This window comes from Mesoplodon densirostris, chromosome 4 (assembly GCF_025265405.1).
Source record: "Mesoplodon densirostris isolate mMesDen1 chromosome 4, mMesDen1 primary haplotype, whole genome shotgun sequence".
Classification (NCBI taxonomy): Eukaryota; Metazoa; Chordata; class Mammalia; order Artiodactyla; family Ziphiidae; genus Mesoplodon; species Mesoplodon densirostris.
In genome coordinates, this window is record NC_082664.1 from 137,009,687 (window position 1) to 137,032,895 (window position 23,209).

Consider the following 23,209-nt stretch of genomic DNA (forward strand, 5'->3'; position numbering starts at 1 on the left):
CACAATTCTTACTTGGTACAACTTCAGGTAATAGGGGCAGGAGGGAAGGATGAAGAAAAACAGGAAGTTCCTGGGAGTATGTATATTTATATACAAAAAAGAGCAAAGAAAATAAATATACCCAAGGAAAGGACACAAGTTGGCCTACTTCATAGGACAGGATCTTTCCTGAGGTTCCTAAGAAGAAAGTCCAAAGACTTCCCCCTCTTCTCAAATACATGAGGGATGACATAAAGAGTGTAGTGAATGTGACTGTTAGTTTTATGTGTCAACTTGACTAGGCTAATGTACCAGTTATTCAAATTAAATGTTAACCTAGGTGCTGCTGTGAAGGAATTTTGTTAGATGTGGTTAACATCTACAGTCATTTGGCTTTAAGTAAAGGAGATTATCCTTGATATTCTGGGTGGACTCCATCTAATCAAGTGAAAGGCCTTAAGAGCAAAACTAAGGTTTCTCCTAAGGAAGAAGAAATTCCACCTGTAAACTGCAGCGCCTGTTCCTGCCCAAGAGTTTCTGGCCTGTCAGCCTGCTGGCCTGCCTTACAGAGTTTGGACCTATTAACCTGCACAATCAGGCAAGCCAGTTCCTTTAAATTATATATTATAATAGAATAATTACAATAAATATTGTGATAAATATGTGATCATAATGAATATTACAGGAAATTTATAATATATTCTACTGGTTGTTCTCTGATACAACCCTGCCTTATACAGCGAGGACAGAAGCAGAGATTTGGAATTTGGTACCCAGTGCAACCTTTATCATCAGCTATTCACTCCGGTTAGGCCAGTCTCCTGTTTGTCTCTTTAGTCATGCTGATTTTCCTGCTTCTGTTCACACTGCTTTTCCCTTCTGGCTTGCTGCCATTCTTTCTCCCACTTTCATAGACTTCCCTTTCCTTACACTCCAACTCTGTCCGAAGCCCTCCGTGAAGCCACCTCCTTTTTACTTTTTTTTTGGCCCTCCGTGAAGCCACCTCCATTTGCTCTTTGCTTTCTCTTAACTCCCTCAGCAGTTATTAGCTGTGTCATTCACTGTGATGCTTAATCTTACACATCTCGCTTAACACTGCTTCATATATAGTATCCACCACTAGTTAGGTTTAAAGCTGTAAGTACAAATTTGGGCGTGCAAGAAATGTCACGTTTCTTTATCGTGTTTAAATCAGATTAAATTCACCTCAGACTTAAATGAGCCCAGCCTTAATTCCACTGAAGTAGAAGGAAATCCAATCCCAGTTATTACTGGGCTTGCCTCCATTCTTCTCTAGAAATGCACTAGAGTCTGGAAGATTTATGTTGAGCCCAGAAAATGGGGGAAGATGGACTTTGACAACTTCATTGTTCAGGGATACATGGTCCCTAGAAGCCAAGCAACAGCTCTGCTCATAGACCAAGAGTGGCAGGGCGATCCAGCCTCCATAGGGCCACCATGCATCTATCTGAGGTCTGGCTATCACTTGGGGTGATCGAGGAAACAGGGCTGGTGTCCCCACTACTGCAACCCTGAACTTTGACTCTTTTCCAGTTTGGGAAATTTTTTCTTTTGCAACAGTTCCACCTACGCACAACCCCTCCTTCCTTCTCTCTCTTTCCTCCTTTTCCTCACCAGATGCCCCTACCTCTTGAACCCCCTAGCAAAATCCCTCTAGGAGCAAGGAAACTGAAAGGCAAATGGCTGGGCACAACTCCAGGGGTAACATTGACAGTGCATCCTAAGGAGTTGTGGTCCAGGAGGCTTCAATTACAATGTGAGTGGTGCCCCCTGGAATGGTCTAATATGGAGCTCCTGTCAACTTCTTTCTGCCTAGAGACACAAAACTCCCTTGAAGCATGTTTGGAATGGAGAGGAGGGAAAATATAAGGAGAACATAAACCAAATTAATAGCTCAATAAATTATCCTGTCACACACTTATTTTTTTGTTTGTCCCCTGCATTTTCACTTCATGTTTAAAAATATGTGTGGGCTGATATGTCTATGTTCCAATTAGATTATGAACTTCTTGAAGATTAGAACAATACTGTATTTATCACTTATTTTTTTTAATATTTATTTTTTGTAATTTATTTATTTATTTTGGCTGTGCTGGGTCTTAGCTGTGGCACTCAGGATCTTTGTTGAGGCATGTGGGCTCTTTAGTTGCAGCACGCGAACTTCTTAGTTGTGGCATGCGGATTCTTAGTTGTGGCATGCATGTGGGATCTAGTTCCCCGACCAGGGATCGAACCCGGGGCCCCTGCATTGGGAGTGCAGAGTGTTACACACTGGACCACCAGGGAAGTCCCTTACCACTTATTTTTAAATCTTTCTGTGGTTTCAGCATAATAATTAGTATATAAGAGGGACTTAAATCTGTCTTGAACTGAGGAATGATGAGTTTGTGGATTACTGACTAGGCTCTACCAGTTCAGACTGCACCAGTGCTGACCTCCTCATTGTAGGACTGGCTCTAGTGTCTTTTTACTGTCACTTTTAGGGTTAGGTAAATATGCTTTTCCTTTACCGGCTTCTGTTCATAGCTGCTGCTGGCCTGAATTTCCAAGATATCAAATTTCTACTTAGGACCTTTCTGGCCCCAAGTAAAAGTAAACATTTCTTTTAAATTCAGACAGATGATATTAACTTGAACCTTCTTTCATATAAAGAGAATGCAGGTCACAACATAAACGTGTATTGTAACAACAGTGGAAAATTTCTAAATGAAATTAAAGCAGTATCTGGCATTCATTTTCATAATACCTTTCACTTGAAGAGCCAAGTACATTACGAGAACTTTATCCCAATAATCCTTAGAAGTAAGTAAAGGGACCTGACAGAATGACTGGTATAGATCGGGTCACACAGCCAGGTAGCGACAGGGTTGTTAACACCTTGCTGCCTTACCCAGTATTTGAATAGTTAGGCTACTTCCCCTTAACAAACCATTGTTTTGATGACATAATAGAATATTTGTGCTCTAACAGGAGAAATCATATTTTCACATCATACTAACATTAGTAAGTATGGCATGGAGAAAATTTAACCAAATTTGCCAATATGCACTTGGTTTTGAGCCTTCCAACCTCCCTCTTCTGTAATCTTGTTTCCTCTTTGTTGTCTTCCTCTTGACTGCCCTCACCTCCCTCCCTCCAGTGCTAGTAAAAGACTGAAAACTCAATTACATTACAGCACTGGAACTTAATACATCAGCTCCCCTTGTACTACATGCATTTTGAAAGACAAGAGCTTAGTCCAAAGAAATTAATCATCACTTTCTGATACAGAAAGATTTTTTTGGAGATGGAAAGCCTTTCTTCCCTGTTCCCTTAAATAATAACATGTAGGTAATTACATATTCTACTTTCAGCTCCTAGAGGGAAAAGTTTGCAATGGAAGAAGGCAGAGAAAGTAATGATAAAGGAAAAGAAGATGAGGGAATCCTTTGTTTTTAAGAGGGGAAGGAAAAGAGGGTAGAACCTGATCTTTTCCACATCTGTAAACCACCATAATTGGTGGAAATTAAATGTACACTTTAAGCACTTAACCAATGATGAGCCTATTTGAGGCCTCATTTTGTCAGAACAATCGTAACTAATAACACAGAGTAACATTTAGTAAAATGGGCTGTGTCTCCCTCCCCTCCTTTCCCTCCCCTATACACTCCATTAAGGATCTGAGCACAGAGCTAACACTGGGTTCTGCATTATGCACTCATCTCATGTGCCCTTTCATGGCTTCACACCAGTGTTCATGCTGCTTCTTGACCTGAAACCATCTTCCCTCAGTGTACTGCCTGTTGAACTTCTATTCACCCGATGAGACCCCATTCAAATGATAGCCAAGAGGCCTTCTCCAAAAGCTCTTTTACCTTGAGCAGGACCAATCCCTCCCTTCACGATACTCATCATCTTCTGTAACTAATATATATTAATAGGTCTCTCTTCTCCCCAGAATGTAAACTACTTCAAGTTAGGACCAGGTCTTACCTATCTATTTATTTATATTTTCAGTGCCTGACACCCTTATGTATGGGATATAATAAATGTATGATAAACATATGTATTACAGTCTGGTCAGTATACAAAGTTTTGTTTCATAAAGGAGACAAAGTTTAGACATAAGAGAGCAAGATGGTATAACGTACTGGGCTAAGAAAATTAAGGTTAGGTGACTACTCAATACAACAAATATGAACACCCAGGAGTAAGGAATTGTGTCCCGGGATTACTAAGATAAAATAAGGCTTCGAGGTGCTCATGATCCACCTTATAGATTGTCTTTCTCTGTGTATAGCGTTTCCCTGGTTTAGGTATCACCTTATGTGTTTCTCACAATAACCTTGTGAGGTAGGTCATGATTTTCATTTTTATAGAGATGAAAACAGAGGGTTTGAATTCCTAGGTTTTCTGACTCCCAGACTGGAGTCTTTCTTCCCCACTACATCAGTGTTTCTCAAAATTTTCTACGGGAGTACACTTTCCCAGGGAGAACAGACTTATACTCCTCAGGGTTGAGGAACAGAAGCTCAAAATTTAGTGTATTCTCTTGAAAATTCATGTTCACCATAATGTTTTCCGCTACTTCTCACTGAGTCAAACTGAAGGTCTGAGGAAATCAGCCACATTGATTCTGGGTCCCTGAGGGACCTTAGTACAGAGTTTCATAACCAGAGGGGGGCAAACACAATTTCAGAAGCACCATGGCTACGCTGCCACCTTTACTCAAGGTATCTGGGTTTGGCTTGAGTCCCCACCCACGATTTTGAATAACTTCATCAGATTTCCTTTAGGTTTCTACTGGTATAACTGTATTCACCGCCCTCTCGGAAGACGGTAACAAAACACACACTCTACTCCCAGATTTTAAGTGAGCAGTGGGGGCTGACTCTTTAAAGCCTCCCTGCAAGGATGTCCATTCTGGCAATAAGATCTCTTAAGTCTGACATTATCTGCGACCCCTCTCATTGTTGCTTGAACCTAAGAGTCCCAGATGTCAACCCCTCGTGGGCCCTTGAGGGCCCACAGGCTCAACAATGCCCTCTCGTCAGCACCGCCGCTAGAGGGCAGTTCAGGGTTGCGGCTCTGCTCTGCCCTCTAGTGGCTGCTGGGATGACATGCTCTTTTAAAACACTGAAAAATTGCAGTCGGGAAGTCAGCCTGTGTGACACCCGGTAGTAAATTTTAAAAGAAACGTCTTGCTTCTCAGCTTCCTTTTCTTAAGGCGTTTGGCAGTCTCAGATACATTACCCTTCTTGGATGAACCTCCTCCCTAGGGTCTCCCCCTCCCAGGGTGTGGCAACATGGAGCCATCATTCTCTCTTGGCAAGGTAAAAAAAATTAGAACCTGGGGGACTTTGCGACTTTCCCCAATGCCTTTTTACTCCCTCCATCTTCCCCATGGATATACACCTTATATATGCATTCAAGATTTTTCAGTATAACTTCATTTTCACCAAGGCTTGTAAGCTCTGGCATTAGACTTCAGGATTCAAATCCTGGCTCCCTCATTTACTATTTGGGTCACTTTAAGAATGTTAGGGCTTCCCTGGTGGCGTAGTGGTTGAGAGTCCGCTTGCCGATGCAGGGGACACCGGTTCATGCCCCGGTCCGCGAAGATCCCACGTGCCGCGGAGCGGCTGGGCCTGTGAGCCATGGCCGCTGAGCCTGCGCGTCCGGAGCCTGTGCTCCGCAACGGAAGAGGCCACAGCAGTGAGAGGCCCACGTACTGGGGAAAAAAAAAAAAAGAGCCTGTCTTTACATAGAACACAAGGGTCCATATGCAAAATGAATTCATAAACAACTAATATTTTCTAAAAATGGCTAAGCTAATAGTGACCCTAGGTTATAGAAAATGGGGGCTCCTTTGTGTGGCAGAGTCAGTGCGGTGGGTTTCAGGGTGCAAAGGAATCCAAGGGGCTTAGAATTGTCTTGCACGCAGGTGTCCTTCCTCCCTCCTAGTCCTCCTGCTCCCACCACGTGCAAGAACTCAGGGTGAAGCTGGGAGTGGATTCTGTGAGTCAGGCCTGAGGGCACAGTGGTGCAAAAGCAAAAAGGTTCCAGGCCAAGGCAGGGAACCTAGAACTCCAAAGGCCAAGAAACCCAAGCCAATCAGATTCCCCACCCAGGAGGAGTCTAAAAGGTGGCAGGGACTCACTGCCCAAAGTCCAAGCACTGCAGGAAAGTGGCCAGAGAATCTGACAGGTAGAAACCTGATAGAAACTGTCAGAAAAGTTAAAGCAGAATAGCTCATAACACCCACAGGCCCATAGAAAGGTCAGTGTGAGCTGAGCAGCTGTTCCATCTGGTGCCAGAGGCCTTGGCTGTAGTCTTCTACACCCAGGCAGTTTAGGCCTCCCTGATCAGCCCCACCTAGAAAAGCCAATTCTTCTGCTCTTAAAGGGGACTTGCATGTTTCTGGCAGGGAGTATTACTCTTGGTGGGCAAAGCTAGCTCTTAAGGATGAGTAGCGTGGGAGGGGGCAGAGAGTGCGTCCAGGGGTTCAACTGGCTCCGAAGGAAGGAGCTTGTGGCTGGAGCCTGAGCCTCCATGTTGTGAGAACTACACGCGTTTCTTTCCGAGACAGGCAGGGGCCTTGGCTGCCAGGGACCCTAACAAGCCTCGACTTGAGCTGTGCCCGAGAGCCTGGGTTGGCTGGAGAGCGGTATAGAGGAGGAGGGAGGGCAATCCAGGAAAGGGGGTGGGGTGGGGAGGGAGGTGAGAGGAAGAGCACGAGCGAAAGCACGAAGGAAGAATGAGTATGCGGCGCATTGAGAATGGCATGGAGACTTCACTGATTGGAGCCGGGAGTTCTTGCACGGGGATGGAGGCAGCTATGATTGGATAGCTAAAGTGGGGCCAGATTTGGAGGGCTTTGAATGCCCGACCGAGGAGCACTCAACCCAGCTCCTGCCTTGCGATTTCCGTTCAAGACTGAATGACCTAAAGGGTGGTTAATTCCAACGGGTGTTCTTCTTTGGGGGCTTCTGAAAAGTCAGCTTATGCTCTTACCTGCTTCAGTTCTCTTCCTTTACCCAAGGAGAAAGTAATCCTCACTTGCCGAGGGGAGGGAGGATAATGTTGATTGATTTCACTTTACTTGCTTGGAGGATGCAAAAAAAAAAATCCCATTTCCACGCCAAATGTTAAATTTGGTTTCTCCTCCTCCTCCTCCTCACGCAAGTTCTCTTTCTCTCGCCAGCACCTCCCCCACGTTTTCCTGCTCTCCTCCACCAGCTCGGCCAGTCCCCTCCTCGGCCCCGGCGGCGCACGTTCCGGGCCCCGCTGGCCCGCGCCCGCCCTCCGCGCCCGTGCGGCCCCCTCCCGGCCCCCCGCGCCCTCGCGCGTATCCCGCACACACTGGTCCACGCCCCCCCCGCGGCCGAGCGGTAGGTGTTTTGCCGTCTGCGCCTGGCTGCAGTGCGGCTGCGCGCACTGGGCTGCCTCCGGGGCTGGCAGGGCAGCGGTGGCCGCGGCGGCGGCGGCGGCGGCGGCGGCGTGGGGAGTGGCGTGCAGCCGAGCCTGGGGCTGCAGCAGCGCGGGGCCGCCGGAGTAGAAAGCCCCGGGGGCAAGAAAGGAAGGCCAGGACGCCAGGTCCCTGAGCAACCGTTCTCCTTGGATTTGGGGGAGCCCTGCCCCCCCACCTCGTGTTCAGACGCCCCCTCCTCACACCCCCGAAGCCCCGGCCGCTGACGGGAGGAGGCGGCGGCGGCGGCGGCGGGGGGCTGAGGGGCGCCGCCATGCCTCTCCCGCGGTGAAGCGCCCGGGAGCCGCTCGGTCTCCCCGGTGATGTCCCCCAGGCGGCAGGCGAAAGCGACTCACTCGAGCCCCGGGGTAAAGGCCTAGCTTATCCAGCTTCCTTCCTCCTCCTCCTCCTCGTCCTCGTCCTCGTCCTCCTCCTCTTCCTCTTCCCCTCCCCCCTCCTCCTCTCCCCCTCCGTCCTCCCCTCCCCGTCTCTTCCCTCACCCTTCCCCGCGCCCCCATCTTCCCTCCCTCCCTCCCCCCCCTCCAGCAGCGATGGCAGAGGAACAACAACAGCCGCCACCACAGCAGCCTGATGCCCATCAGCAGCCTCCCCCCAGCGCCCCCAACTCGGGGGTGGCTCTGCCAGCCCTTGTGCCCGGGCTGCCAGGGACAGAGGCCAGCGCGCTGCAACACAGGATCAAGAACTCCATCTGGTAAGAGGATCCTCCATCGCTGGGGTAAAAAAGCCCAGGCACATTTCTGCTGCAAAGCGGGTGGGGGGCGGCGGGCAAGGGAGCCGAGGAGGCGGCTGATGCATTCATTGAATGGGGGTCTCCACAAAGTCGGGTGCATATTCATAGGACCTCTGGAGGTGTGGGGACTTTGCATGAGCCCCTGGGCTCCGGAGCCAAAAAATGCTTTTACCCCCTCCTCAATTTCGAGTGCAGATAAACAAGTCATTTATGTTTTTCACTTATGTGTAAGAGGAATACAGGTCGAAATTAAGTCATGGTGCATGATGGTAGCATGAATTTGGGACTGAGGAATGTAAAATGTGTTTACTCCTTTTTGCAGTCATACTGGGAGGAAGAAGTGTATTGTGAATTTTCACCAAACAGACACTGTGCGTAAGAATATTAATATGCAGCACAAAACGTAATGTGTCTCTTCCTTTCAGTTGGTTTAGCTGCTGTTTCTGGATGTTTTTGCCTTCTTTATTCTGAGATTAAAATTCTCTTCCAGGGATCTTAATCTTTGCATTGATTGTGAAGAAAGCGTTTCTTTAGTATGAGATATTTTAAGGTGGTAGTTTACACAGCAAAGTGATTTTCTAAGTTAAAAGGATGTGTTTAATTTAAAATAAATGTGTTGCCATTTCATGTGTCTTTTTTTAGAAACCATGGATGAAATATCCTTTGCTATTCCTATACTTTCTTGTATGAGAATTTCCAATATTTCAACATTAGATTAAACTCTGAAAGACTGGTAGCAGTCTTTTAATAATTAAATACACTGACTTAAGTCTGTCCTCTGTTAGAGCCATTGCAAATATTCTTTGAACAGGAACTTGCATTATTTTTGTAGGGTTCTTCATTAACTGACATGTTTTAAAAAGTGTAGTGCTATTTTAAAAATGGAAAGTATTATTTGGAGTTTAGTCTAAGAGACTGCTTTTAATAGAAGTTTAAAAATAGAATTAAATGTGGTGTTTAAAAAAGCTCTGATTTTAAAAATGAGATCTTGCATGTTCATCATTGAATATGATTACTGAAATATCAAAACTCCTTACTTTTTTTATATTGCAACTTAAAAAGTATCATAAAACAACTGGCATTGCAGTACAATATTTACACATTTAAAAACAGTGACAATTTTTGAATACAAAATTAAAGTTTGTTATATAGTAATTTCATTATTTTCTTGGCATATATCCATATTGTCATGATGATAATATGAAGTAGGTCAGTGCAGGCTTTAATAGTTTCATACTGCACAGTAGCTGGCAACTGAGTATCTTGCTTTCGGTTTTAATTTTAAAATAAAGTTTAAATATTTTAAAGGAGAATTTTTTAGGGTTAACAATAGTCCTGCTGTGGCAATTTGAATAGGTCAGATAAATAGGATTGCCTTGTGTGTGTGCATGTGAGAGAGAGAGAGAGAGAGAAGGCTTTATTCTTCGATGGATGCCCTACCCCCCCCCCCCTTTTAAAGCTGTAATTTAAAGGAAGAGATGCTTAATCTCCTTACCATCAAGGTTTCCAGAAACCAGGTTTTTTTCCCCCCTATTAACTTGATGTAACTAGTGTCTCTGAAATCTGAATTGAGCACTTTGGTTTTTACATTCAGGTAAGGGACATCCAAGTTAAAGGACTAAAATCTTTTAAGAAAGGCAAATTTTGAAAGTTGAATTAGTAAGTATATGTTTTAACTTATTATGAGAACAATAGGGGAGAGGAACCTTCACCTTATATTTTTAAAATATGAATAAGTTGTATAGGCAGTGGACTGAAGTGTTTGAATGATAATGATAGTGGAATGGTGCTCTTTTTGGTAAATCATGTGATTTAATTATTCTTTAGTTGATAATTTATATTTACACATCCATTACGACTTAACTGCGCTGATTTTAATGTAAGAAAAACTTCTGAAGTACAGTGTGCTTCAGTTTTTGGTACTTGCTCTGAAAAGAAAAACTGACAACAAACACCTTAATTCCCAAATGTACAATTTTATAGCTTCATTTTAAAATTGTACTGGCACACTTAGTAGCATTTAATTTTCAGCTTTAGAAATCCTATTTGCAAAAATCATTTCTTTATATTTAAAACTTTAGACAACATTTGTGGATCATAAACAACGTTAGTGGCTCTATGTAATATATAGACTCATAGCCACTGCTCCGCAAGACTGGATTTATGTTATTCATCAAGTGACTATATAAAATAATGACATTAGAAAGTGAAAGCTCCTTCACCACAGTCTCTTCCTAAGAAATAGTGTGTGTATGTGTATAAAATTAAAATGACTTTTAATAGGTAAGAGTGCAGTTCTTTAGGTATCTCATTTCACATTTTTTTGAAGCTACAATATCTTTTTACCAATTATTTTATCACTTGATAATGTTCTGAAAGATTATCAGTTTTGTAGTACATCCTATATCAACCTTTGGTATCATTACTGATGAGAATTTAAAATTGCATTAAACAGAAATGTGGCATTTAATAATTATCAGAAGGGTTTTGCATTTAGGTTGATCATAGTTTCTAAATTTGTGACTTGGCAAGTCACAAACAAGTCTGAACTTGTCCTCCTATTTTACAAATATACAGTATGTGATGTAGGCCTTTAGCTAGATAATGAATTATTTATTATCTCAGTTCATAATTAATCTATTCTGTTTATTAAACTAAAATACTGTTAGATAAAAGTATGTCCATGGTTATTTCAAGCATTAAAAATGAGTCTTTGGAAAAAATATTAAGTATTCAGAGTTGAAATCATGGTACTTAATGATTAACATCAGGAACCAGATTTCTTAAGAATTGGAAATATAATGTATTTTTAAGATAGTTCTACAAAATAAAGTTACTAACTTGATAACTTGATAGTCTTGTAGTATTTGTGTAATATATTTACAGGTATTTTCAGCTTAAGACCAATGTAAGGAGCCTGTACCTTTCTTGATCTTCCTTATTCCCACTCCATAGACAGAGGTCCAGATCACCTCACTTGAAAGGAGATTTATTTGCAGAGGTGTGTTTTAATACTGAATATGCTATAACATAGTATTTATATTTTGTAAGTAATAGAAAATAATAGAATTCTAATATAAACTTTTCATTAAAAAAGGAAAGCTAGTAACTCATGCATTTTTTCTAAGTAAAAACTCATACTGGCAACCTAAAACAAAGCCACAATCTAACCTCACTGCAAACTTCTTTAACTTACATTGCACCCCTCTTTGGTTACCTAAAAAAAGAATACTGAAGCAAGTTTTTCCTTCCTCTTATCTCCCAGTGTCTTCACAGTTAAAAAAAAAAAAAAGAATGTTTGTATTTAATTTAGACCAAAAGAATTTAAGTGCTTTTCTTTTCCTTTTTAAAGCAGTTTTTCCTGAAACCCTGATAGAATAAAATTACTGTGGAAAAATTGCATTTGAAATCGCTCTGCCTGTTTGTGATTAGTTATGTTTAAGAATAATCATACCTGCATGGTTGGGAGTGATTAGCATATTTGGAATTAGACTGTCACATGGACGACAAACATTTACCTATAAATTCAAAAGAAATCATGATGTTTCATTGTAGAAAATGTTCTAATACTGTATTTACTCAACAAATTCAGGGATTCTTAAAAGAATTCGTTATTATCAGTTATTTTTATTTATATAACTATTTGCAAGTAAGACCTTAAAAACCATTTTTTTAAAACAGTTTTATATGATGTGTCATTATTCTACACACTTTATGGAAAGAGATAAATTGAGTGACAGGGAAGCTATAGGACTCCTCTGATTCATTGTCAGATCCTGGGAGCAGTGCTGTGGCTATAGTTCCTTGTCTTTATTTAATCCTGTAAGTCATACAGAGGTATGAATCTGGTACATTTTAGATTTAGAATTTAAACCCAAATTGAGCAATTTTGTTTTACTCTCTTATTTCTTAGTTGCAGCGAGCAAGGTATGGCGATCCATACGTTTTTCTTATTAGCGCCATATTTGTTCTGATTTCTGTCCCCTGTCATAGAACTCTGTAGTTCAGTTTTGTCCTTGGTTCTGGGACAGGCAATTTTTAGCTCTAAGAAACAGTTATTGTTTCTTCAACTTCAGTGGGAAACATTTGCTATAAAGCTCATGACTTTAGAGTTTACTTTAACCATAAGCCCAGGATTTTCATTTTGCTTTAAAATTAGAGACTGACTAGTACATCATCTGGCTTTTAAATATTTTGATTAGTTGTTTGACATGTCACCTACCCTGAATTCAACCTATCTTCCATACCAAGCACACCAAAGACTTAGGGTCCTTTTAGCTTGTCTATATTGAGACCAGCTGTGATGGTGCATCCTAGCACTAAGTGTTTCTGATTTCAGAAAGAAGGCAATTCCTTGTTCTCCTCTATGATCAGAAACTGATGAAATTGTCTTCCCTATTGCTCAGAAAGGCAAGTTAAGCAGTTTCAAACCCCTCAACTTTATGGCCTCGTTTAACTTAGGTACTGATTATGTGTGTGTATAAATAATTGACCAGTTTGCTCTCCCCATTGGGAGGTGTCTTGAATGATGTAATGTGCAGAACTGATTTGGTTTCTGTGTCACTATTAGTTTCTGGTATTATTGGGGGAAATGAACTTCACAGTGGTAGGAAAGGCAGAAGTATCTTATTTGTTATGAAAGATGCTTTGAATAAAAACTTACGTCAAATCACTTTTTATATTAGAAAAATGTTACACACTAAAACTGTACAAATGAAAATGAGCATTGTCATTCACTCAAATTTGAACACTTTAAGCAAGAACAGTGTTTAAGTACTCACCTGAGTACCTGCTGTATACAAAGTACTATTCTAGAGACTGGCATTTGAGGAATGCCCATTCACATGTAATATTAACCTAAGCAAAAATGTGCAATAAAACCTCTCTTTCATTCAGTTAGAGGACCAGGGAATGCGGTGACAAGTGCCAAAGCATGGGAAAAGTAGACCCCTTCATTTCCTTGTCTACAAAATGAAAGGCTTATACCAGATGACCCTGCAAGTTCCTTTAACTTAAATTTCTGTGGCTCTGTTACTAAATTAATATTGACAGCAATAATAAAGCAGCCTATAAGTACAGTGAAAGACTAACATTTAATTAATCAGCAATCAGCAGAACATTTTCAATGGACAGATTGTTAGGTTTTGTCCGGGTTTCCTTGGGTGCTAGCCCAGGAGAATTACCTGAAGGTGTGATTCACTTATTGTTACCTTGTGCAAGAGTTCTGTTATGTGAGATTCAGTCTGCAAATATTTATTGAACATGTATTACATTTAATGTATTCTAAGAGCTGTTGTTGATTATGCAAAAATATGTGAGACTATGTAGTACTCCCTGTTGTTGGGGAGTTTACTAACTGCTACTTGAAAGATTGCACTAGGGGGGTTATTTGTGTGATTGTTTTGTTTATGAAGAGGTACTCAATACTTAAGAGCATGTCACATAGGAACTTTTCTCCTGTAGTAATGTAATATTTTAAGGCAGTAGAGTGTTATATTGTAAATTTGGTTATGTAAATAAGAAAGGTGTGTATTCTTTTCAGAAAATTGAGTGTTAAGTTGAGCTTCACCACTTTATTCATCAAGGGTAGACATTTTAATTTGTAGTTTATTCATCAAGGGTAGGCATTTTAATTTGTAGTTGTGACAGAGTGTTCTTTATAAGTATTGTAAAGAATGAGACAGTAAGATACTCTGTATCTCTGACCAAACTAGACCACTTTGTCAAGTGCCTCCTTTTCCACTGTCTCTTTTTTTTTTTTTTTTTTTTCCCCCCGGTACACGGGCCTCTCACTGTTGTGGCCTCTCCCATTGGGGGAAAAGGCTCCGGACGCGCTGGCCCAGTGGCCATGGCTCACGGGCCCAGCCGCTCCGCGGCATGTGGGATCTTCCTGGACCGGGGCACGAACCCGTGTCCCTTGCATCGGCAGGCGGACTGTCAACCACTGCGCCACCAGGGAAGCCCCCTGCATTTGGTCTTTTTAGTTGCTTTCTCTTCTGCTTCCTTGAGGTTCTAAAAGTTCAGGTTAAAGAAGAGTAACATGGGCCAATAAGAGGAAGACTCTTTCTGCCCTGGGCAGGATAATAAACAAGGAACAATAAGCTCTGAAGCCTTAATGCACTTGATTGCTGACTATGAGATTAAGGTAGTTAACGCTTAACCTTAACCCACATGAATAAAAACTTTAAAACATGATTTAATTTTTCTTTCTTGAGACGTTTACTTTTTTCTGTATCAGGGACTGTGTACTTCCTATTCATAAGAGGAAATAGAAAACAATGAGGTTTGGTTAATTATGCACAATACCTCTATCAGGCATCTGTTACAGGAGCTCCTATATATATTACAAGAATGTGTGGGAGGTGAGGTTTTGTATCTCAGAACAAACTGAAAACATACAGGTGTATTCCTTGCTGTTTGTACCCTATTTGGTTTCTTAATTTGAAGAGTGAGAGGTCGGAGTGACAGGTTCCGAATCTGTTATGTTTTGGAATTTGGGGAAGCAAGAGTAAATATGGTGGGAAATACCATCTCCTCCAAATAGCTTTATCTTAAAAAAAAAAAAAAAAAATTCCTGAACCCGTTTGTGGTGGTCTGGGTTTGGATAGGAAGGGTTCAGATAGCAAAGGATACCTTTACACTCATTTCGACACAGGATTCAAATGGACTTGAACTTGCATGCCACAAGTCTGACTAATGAGTGATGCCTACGAAGGGCATGGGAATAGGAAGTGATGGTACATATGCCCTATATTTCCTCCCCTTTTCTTTCTGAAATCCGTGATTTTTAGAATTTGAGCTGTGTTATAGGTAAAGCATCAGAACTATTGGTTATCTTGGAGGATGATTCCCTAGAGCTTTGGGGTTGCCATCTGTGATTCCTAATTTTAAGATACAAACCAAACATGTAGAGCACTTGGGTTTGTGTTTTTCATTCTTTTCTTGTGTTTTTATTTTTCTGTGGCTTTCCTGCTTTGATGATCTTTTGCTGCTAAGTAGCTTCAAGATGGGAACAGGGGATTACTGTATTAAGAGGCTACTTCAGTTTGTCTTATCCATAACTCTTTTTTCTTTGCTTTCATTATCTTGTTTCTCTGCTTATGCCTGTGCTGGTCTTTTTACCTGCTACCTTAAAAACCCTTCTTTTTTTTCTGTTAATGTAAGTGTCTAACTTTAAGATCCAACTCATATGCTACTGCTTCCATGAAACTTCTCCCAACTCCTAAGGAACAATGATCTAAAGTGTATAAATTAGTTTTTTTCAGTAATTTAGACTGGCCTTACCTGAGATGAATCCATTTTAGTGAATTTTTACTGAATTTAAATGAAACATTCTCATTTTCCAATATGTAAGGTTTATAGGAATTCAGAGACCGAATATACCTGAAACAAAGCAATCACTGCATAATAAGTAGTTTACAATATGACAGTAAAATAATATTATTTGTATATGGGAGAGCCAAGAACTTGCCATTGTTTTTGCAGTATACATGAAATTTTAAAAATGTAATTGGATAAGAGTGTCACTTCAGTGATATCTTGCTTGGAGCAAAGTTGGTGCTCCTGGGAGGTTGGGAAATGTATTTGAACAAGATGCTTCAGTTAATGTAAGTGAATCATTTCCCTAATTTGATTGCATTCATTAGATTTATTAACTGCATTTGTGTATAAGCAATCTATGATCAAAAAATTAACTGTCAAATTACTAAATGCATGATCCCTTTTTCTGCAGTAGAAGATATTAGTAAGCTTAGTTTGGGCAAATTCTGTACATAGAAGTTCCAAAGAAGTGAGAAGGTCAACAACTAATCCTGCATTTATGGAATCAAGTGGTCAAAGAAAACTGAATTCAGTGCACATTTATTTTAATGTCTACTACATACAGGCATAGGAAGATTAAAAAGCAATATGACACTAGCTCTACCTTACATTCACCCTCTGTGTGTAGTTGTATGCAACATAATTGAATTTAACAAAAGTAAGATTTTGTTACATGCAGTGATGGTGTAATCAATGGTATAAACAAATACAGAATTAGATGAGAGAAAGATTCAGTGAGGACATAATAGTTTTTTTGGCAAAATTCAGGATCATGACCTTAGCTAAAAATCAAGGGATGGGCTATTGATCCAGATACATTTAACAGTTTGCTTACTGGGAGATCTTTATTCCCACTGTCAGGAATTAGATTCAGAGTTGTTGATGACAGTAAGCCTTGCCAGTAATGAGACTAATTAGAGGAAAATAGCTTAGGACAAAGTTTGCTTGACTGAGGAGTGGGGTTTTCACCAATCACAATCCTCTCATCTAAATTTTAATGCACAGAGGTGGAAGCAATAATATAAAGTAATAATAGAGAAGAAAAGGACGAGGGTGGGTGGAACTGAGGCAGGGGACCAGACTGCTCCAATAGCAGTCTTGGCAGGGGACTGTGTACCCTGAATTGACTCAGTGAATGATGCCACTTCATGAAGAGGATTAGAATATTTAATGTGGGGGTCCCTCATGTATCTCATTCAGTCCATATCTTGGCTCCTATATCTTGGCATCTATATCTATGTACTTTTCTATTATTGGAGGCAGTTTGCTTTCCCCGTTGGATTCATCTGTGTCCATATATTTAGGGAATTTGTTTTAACACATACCCCTTTTCTGTCAGCATCATCAAACTGTTCTTTTCCATAGGCTGTTTTTCCTGTGGCTTTATACATGCTTAGGACTTCCTTAAATCAGCAGCAAACAACCTTGGAGGTTTTGCAGTAAAACAAACAGTTGATCCCTCAAAGACCTAAAGAGCTCATTCATAGTCATAAGAAAAACTAAGAAAAACGTCATTAGGTAAGTGAATGAAGAATGTAGATACTCATTTTATAGGAAGAATAGCATAAACTATTAACAAATATGCAAAAATCTTTACTCTCGATGATAATAATTATAACAGAAAAGTACTATTTTTCTGACCACTAAGAAAAGGTTTAAGAAATATAGTAATTATTGCTAGCTAATCTAACCCCTGGTGGTTTTACTATTTTCCTTATCTCTTTCCCTCCCTCCAGTCCCTCACATATTATCCTGTTGTATGGTATGTAAGCCCACTCATATTTTTGGTAGAATAAGTTTGAACATATATTTTATAAGTGTTAACTGTGTCTGCACTTAGGTGGTGGAACAATGTATGGTTTTTCCCTCTGCTTTGTTATATTCTCCAATTCTTTTTAAATGAGCAAGTATTATTTTTAGTTTGGAAAAATATCCAAGCAAGTAAAATACTGCTCGTTGTCTATCCTGCTGCTCTTCCCTTTAGGCTGCCGTCTGTCCTTCAGATCTTTCCTCTCCCTTACCCATTTTAACTCTTGCAGTCTGGTTTCCTGCTCTTCTTGCCAACTCAGTGGGCTTTTCTGAGACTCTGTTTTTCATTTTGTAACTTTTCTTCTGATTATTAAGATTCCTTTGCACTTAGGAAATTCTCATTCATTCCTTTTTGAGAGTCACCTTTGTATCAGCTGCTCTGCCAGGCGTTGGGGATTCCATGGGCAAGGATGTAGGATCTCTGTTTTCGGGACCTTACCTCTGATTAATGTTTTATCTGTTCTGTTGCTTTCCTCTAGATGCTCTTTAATTGTGCATATCCAGACACTTATTTCTCAGCCATCCATTCTTTTTCTCTCTTTATATCTTTGCTAAAGTCACGAAACAGATAGGCTCACCAGACAACTCTAACCACATCTACTCATTCATTCGCCAGAGTACAGGTTGCCACCATTGTCACGTTAAACTTGGCATTTTCACACTAACCCTTCTTCGGTGCCATGATGCCTTGCCACCTCAATTTGCTTTCCTTTCTAGTTACTCTGGTTCTTTTGGTAGTAGATACCAGTGATCTTCATTCTATAAGGCTAGCAGTATTGGCTTCATATTTGATTTTTCTCTCTCATCCCTTGCCCAATATTTTAACATGTTGCCAAGTTCGCCTTGTCACTTAAGTTTCTCCCTGTCTTCCTATTTCTACTGCCAGGACCATAGCTAAGTGCTTTACTATCTCATTCCTGGATTATTACAGCAGCAAAATAGCTGTTCTCTGCCCCTGGCCTTTCCCCCTGTTCAATGATGCTGTATACTGCTGCCAAAATCAGTCTCTAAAACATCCTTTTTTATGTATCTAAAGCCTACAGTCATTTCCTCTTGCCCCCCGTACCGTGATTGAATATTTGTCAGGTTTCAAAGGCCTTTGTAACCTAGTCCTGTACAGTACATCCAGCCCTACTTCTTGCTGTTCACAAGCATTCAACTCCACTTCAGTGCAGCAGGCACTTCACTGCCTGCCTTATATTTTGTGGTCCTGCTTTCACTCCTGCTTTGTATCTTTTCTAGCATCTCCACTCCCCTGCCTCCAAATCCTGCTTAATCACATTTTAACTATTTTGAAGTCATAGCACAAGTTATTGTACTGTAAAACATTCTTTAGCTACCCTAGTCCATATTTGTTTTTTCTTGACCTCATGTTGTATATTGAGGTCTGTACAATTAAGCACTTAATCACTCTTAATTTTTTTTCCTGTGCTGTTTCAATAAACAACAAGTTCTTTGAAGCTAGGGGCAACATCTTTTGCATCTTTTTATTTCTCATGTAGCAGTAGGTACTACTGAATACCATTTTTGTTTACTATATTCTTAGAGGTATTTTTTTCTACATATTAATGTTTCTGTATTTTATATATTTAATGAGGTAATTTCCTCCCCAAACAAGTTATTAAACTCATGCTGCATTTTACATAATAGAGGACTTATAGCAGTTGTTTTTTTTAAATTATATTGGCGAAACTGAAGTAATCATGTGTTTCAAGTTTCAGTTTTACTAGTCAAATGTCTTTCACTGTATTTAGATTAAAAAATGATGTATATCCCAAGTGAGAGCCGTTTTGTCCCTCATTTAAAAAATACTGAACAGATGACTACTACACAGTTCTGTAACCTTTCATGAATGAGTATACAGTAGTAGAGTTGACCCTTGAACAACGTGGGTTTGAACTGGGAGGGTCCACATTTATGTGGAATTTTTTCAGTAGGTATGTGCTATGGTACTACACCATCCATGGTTGGTTGAAGCCACAGATGCGGAACCACAGATACTTAGGGTGACTGTAAAATTATACTCAGAATTTTGACTGCACAGGGCTGGGCAGCCCATCCTCCGCATTGTTCAAAGGTCAGTTGTATTTAGTTAGGGTTTTCTGGACTGATCAGCTGTGTCCCAGCTTAGTTCCCAAATGATAAATTTGGAATTTTGAAGACTCCCTTAACATTGAGCTGGAGATAGCTTCTTTTAAGTTTGGTCCTGGTGGAAGGTTTGACCTACTTATTTTGGGAGCCAAGATCCAAGGCTAAGGTAACTTGTTGAGTCATGACTGAAGCCTGAAGACAGCAAAGGAAACCATCTGTGAGTGAGGGCAAGTAACTGAGGGAGGTGGATTTATCTGGGAAGTAAGGAGGGAATGACTAAAATAGGAAAATAATTCTGAGGGCCTAAAGTATTTCAGATTCATAAAACAGGCTAGTCTGCTGGGCCTTTTTATCTGACATAGAGCCTTTTTAATTTGTTTATTTGGCCTGCTAGATATTCTTTCAGAGAGATACAGCAACTAGTTTATCTTTAAAAGACTTTTTAAGCTTTAAAATTGTATTTACATGATGCTACTTGATTTGTTAGAGCAGTGGTTGTCAAATGGTGGTCATACTAGCATCACCTGGGAACTTGTTAGAGCTGTAAATTTGGGGACTCTACCTCAGATTTACTGTAACAGAAACTGGGGGTGTGACCATCAGTCTTTGTTTTAGTAGCCTTTCAAGTGGTTCTGATAGATACTGAGGTTAGAGAACCACTGGCTTAAAGGACATATCTTCTAATAAAATATTAAGCCCAAGTCTTCTCTGTGGCAGAGCTTTAGTATTCTCAATTCTTGAGTACCCCAGGTAGAGTTAGTAACTCCTTTATTTTAATTTTTATAGTATTTGAATATAATTCTGCTATAGCATCATTTACACTGTGCTGTAAAAGATTTCCACTAAGTTGAAATCTTTAGTTTCAGTAATTGTACATTAAGTGAATTGATGAATAAAAATTAAACAGATAGTGCATAGTCATCATTGCACTCATCCCTGGTCAACAGTTTAAAGACAGGCAGACAGGCACGCAATACCAGTGACCACATGTGCAAGAAAGTATGGGATGTATAACCCAGGAGTCAGCAAGGTTTTTCTTCAAAGGGCCAGATAGTAAATATTTTTGGCTTTGTAGGACATAGAGTCTCTGTTGCAACTACTTTACTCTGCCATTGTATTAGGAAATTAGCCATCAGTAACATATTAGTGAATGGGGATGGCCAAATTTGTTCCACTGCTGGCAGGATTTGGCCCTTGGGCAGTAGTTTGTGGACCCCTGTATACCATTGCTACCTGGGAGAAGTATGCAAAGAATATAGATAACTGTTCTCAATCTTCACTATCTTACATGGGCAAAGAATGGATGCTAGTCACCTGCTTGATATTAATTGTCTTGTAATTCTCCCTTGGGTAAAACCAGGATTATATGCAAAGCATATTAGAATACAAATGAGAGTTATATTTCAGCAGTAGTCGTAACTCAGCTCCCGGTGATGATAATAAAGTATACTGACTTTTGATTTCTGGTCCAACACATAAAGAGCTTGAAAGTCTTCACTCCTGTTGTCACAACAAGAATAAAAGGAGGAGAAAAGTAACCATTTTGAAATACAGCCAGAGCTCTCTGTTCTCTTTAAGAAGGCCTGCCTCAAGGGAAACTATTTTACCAGAGCCTAACCAACTGGGGCTTTACCAAAGCCTAATTGACCTGAGGGAAAGAAAATACCCAACTCCAGTCCCCTCTAGTCTTCTATGTGGGGGAAGGGAAATACCCAACTCAGGCTCACTAAAAGACCTGAGACCTAATCATAGGACAGTAGAATGCTCCTCACCCCCCACCCCCAATTTTACCACATCAGTAGGGCTTCTGTATAATAATGGGATTACAGCTAAAACAGCTATAAGCCTCAGACCTTGCTTAATAAATACCTATTATAGGTACTCTCAAAGACAACACAGGAGACAAAAACAAGGAAATTAGAGAAAATTTTAGTTTCAGACACCACAGCAATGGCAAACAATTAGCGCAGCCCAGCTCTTAGACAGATGAACATAACACCTCACAGTAAGGAGCTATCTATCTCAGTTCCTTTTACCCAACATCATGTCTGTCTTTCAGCAAAAAATTACAAGGCATGCTAAAAGGAAAAAAGCACAATCTGAAGAGGTAAACCAAGCATCAGAACCAGACTCAGATATGACACAGATTTTGGAATTATCAGGCTGAATTTAAAATCACTAGATTAATATGCTAAGGACTCTAATGGAAAAAATGGACAACATGCAAGAACAGATGGGTAATGTAAGCAGAGAGATGGAAACTCTAAGAAAGAACCAAAAGGAAATGCTAATAATCAAAAATACTATAACAGAAATGGAGAATGTCTTTGATGGGTCCGTCGGTAGACTGGACATGACTCAGGACAGAATCAGTATGAAGTATGAAGATATGTCAATAGAAACTTCCAAAACTGAAATACAGGGAGGAAGAAAGAATGAAAAAAGTGGAACAGAATATCCAAGACTGTGAGACGATTACAGAAAATGTAACATGTATAATTGGAATACCAGAAGAAGAAAGAAAGAGAGGAACAGAAAAAATATTTGAAGTTTAATGGCAGAATTTTCCCCAATTAATGACAGACAGCATACCACAGATCTAGGAAGCTCAGAGAACACCAAGCAGGATAAATAAAAAATACCTACACCTAGGCATATTATGTTCAAACTGCAGAAGATTAAAGGCAAAGAGAAAATCTTGAAAGAACTCAGAGGGAAATAACCACCTTACCTACAGAGGAACAAGGGTAAGAATTACAATAAGACTTCTCTTCAGAAACCGAGGAAGCAACCAAGAGAGTAGAGTAAAATATTTAGCATTGAAAGAAGGAAACCACCAACCAGTAAAATTATCCTTCAAAAGTGAAGGAGACTGCTTCCCTGGTGGCAAAGTGGTTAAGAATCTGCCAGCCAATGCAGGGGACACAGGTTCGAGCCCTGGTACGGGAAGATCCCACATGCCACGGAGCAACTAAGCTCATGCACCACAACTACTGAGCCTGTGCCCTAGAGCCTGTGTGTCACAACTATTGAGCCTGTGTGCCACAACTACTGAAGCCCACCGCTTAGAGCCTATGCTCCGTAACAAGAGAAGCCACCGCAATGAGAAGTCCACGCACCACAACGAAGAGTAGCCCCTGCTCGCCGCCATTAGAGAAAGCCTGCGCACAGCAACGAAGACCCAATGCAGCCAAAAAAAAAATAAATTAAAAAAAAATAATAAAAAACGTATATAAAAAAAGTGAAGGAGAAATAAAGGCTTTCTCAGACCAACAAAAATTGAGAGAATTCGTTATCAGTAGACCTGCTTTGAAAGAAATGTTAAAAGAAGTTCTTCAAAGAGAAGGAAACTGATATAGAACAGACACTCAGGTCTGCATAAAGATAGAAAGAGTGAGAAGGAATAAATGAAGATCAAATAAAATCTTATTTTTCTTTAATTGATTTAATGGCTAACAGTTTGTTCAAAATAATGCGTTTGGTAATTATAGCTATGGATAAGTGAAATGAATGACAGTAATGTTATAAGGGACTGAAAGAAGGAATTGGGAATACTCTTAAAAGGTACTTGCACTAACTGTTAAGTGGTATAGTGTTACTTGAAAGTGAACTTCCCTGGTGACGCAGTGGTTAAGAATCCCCCTGCCAATGCAGGGGACACGGGTTCGAGCCCTGGTCCAGGAAGATCCCACATGCCTCGGAGCAACTAAGCCCGTGTGCCACAACTACTGAAGCCTGCGTGCCTGGAGCCCGTGCTCCGCAACAAGAGAAGCCACCACAGTGAGAAGCCC

General features: G+C 40.5%; 2 protein-coding genes across 4 annotated transcripts in view; one reads left to right on the plus strand and one right to left on the minus strand.

Moving 5' to 3' along the window:
• TEX9 (testis expressed 9) overlaps window positions 1-7,888 on the minus strand; it is a 224,105-nt gene extending 216,217 nt beyond the window's left edge. The window contains exon 1 of one of the 2 annotated variants that reach the window (XM_060097302.1): window positions 7,804-7,888. The gene's annotated coding sequence lies outside the window, so the exon portion shown is untranslated. Of the gene's footprint in view, window positions 1-6,993; window positions 7,271-7,803 lie in introns of those variants that run through there. The other variant, XM_060097303.1, reaches the window with a different exon arrangement.
• Window positions 7,463-23,209, plus strand: part of RFX7 (regulatory factor X7) — a 160,474-nt gene continuing 144,727 nt past the window's right edge. The window contains exons 1-2 of one of the 2 annotated variants that reach the window (XM_060097298.1): window positions 7,463-7,815; window positions 7,994-8,159. In XM_060097298.1, the coding sequence (XP_059953281.1) occupies window positions 7,999-8,159 (161 nt within the window). In that variant the 5' untranslated portion in view covers window positions 7,463-7,815; window positions 7,994-7,998. The remainder of the gene's footprint in view (window positions 7,816-7,993; window positions 8,160-23,209) is intronic. The other variant, XM_060097297.1, reaches the window with a different exon arrangement.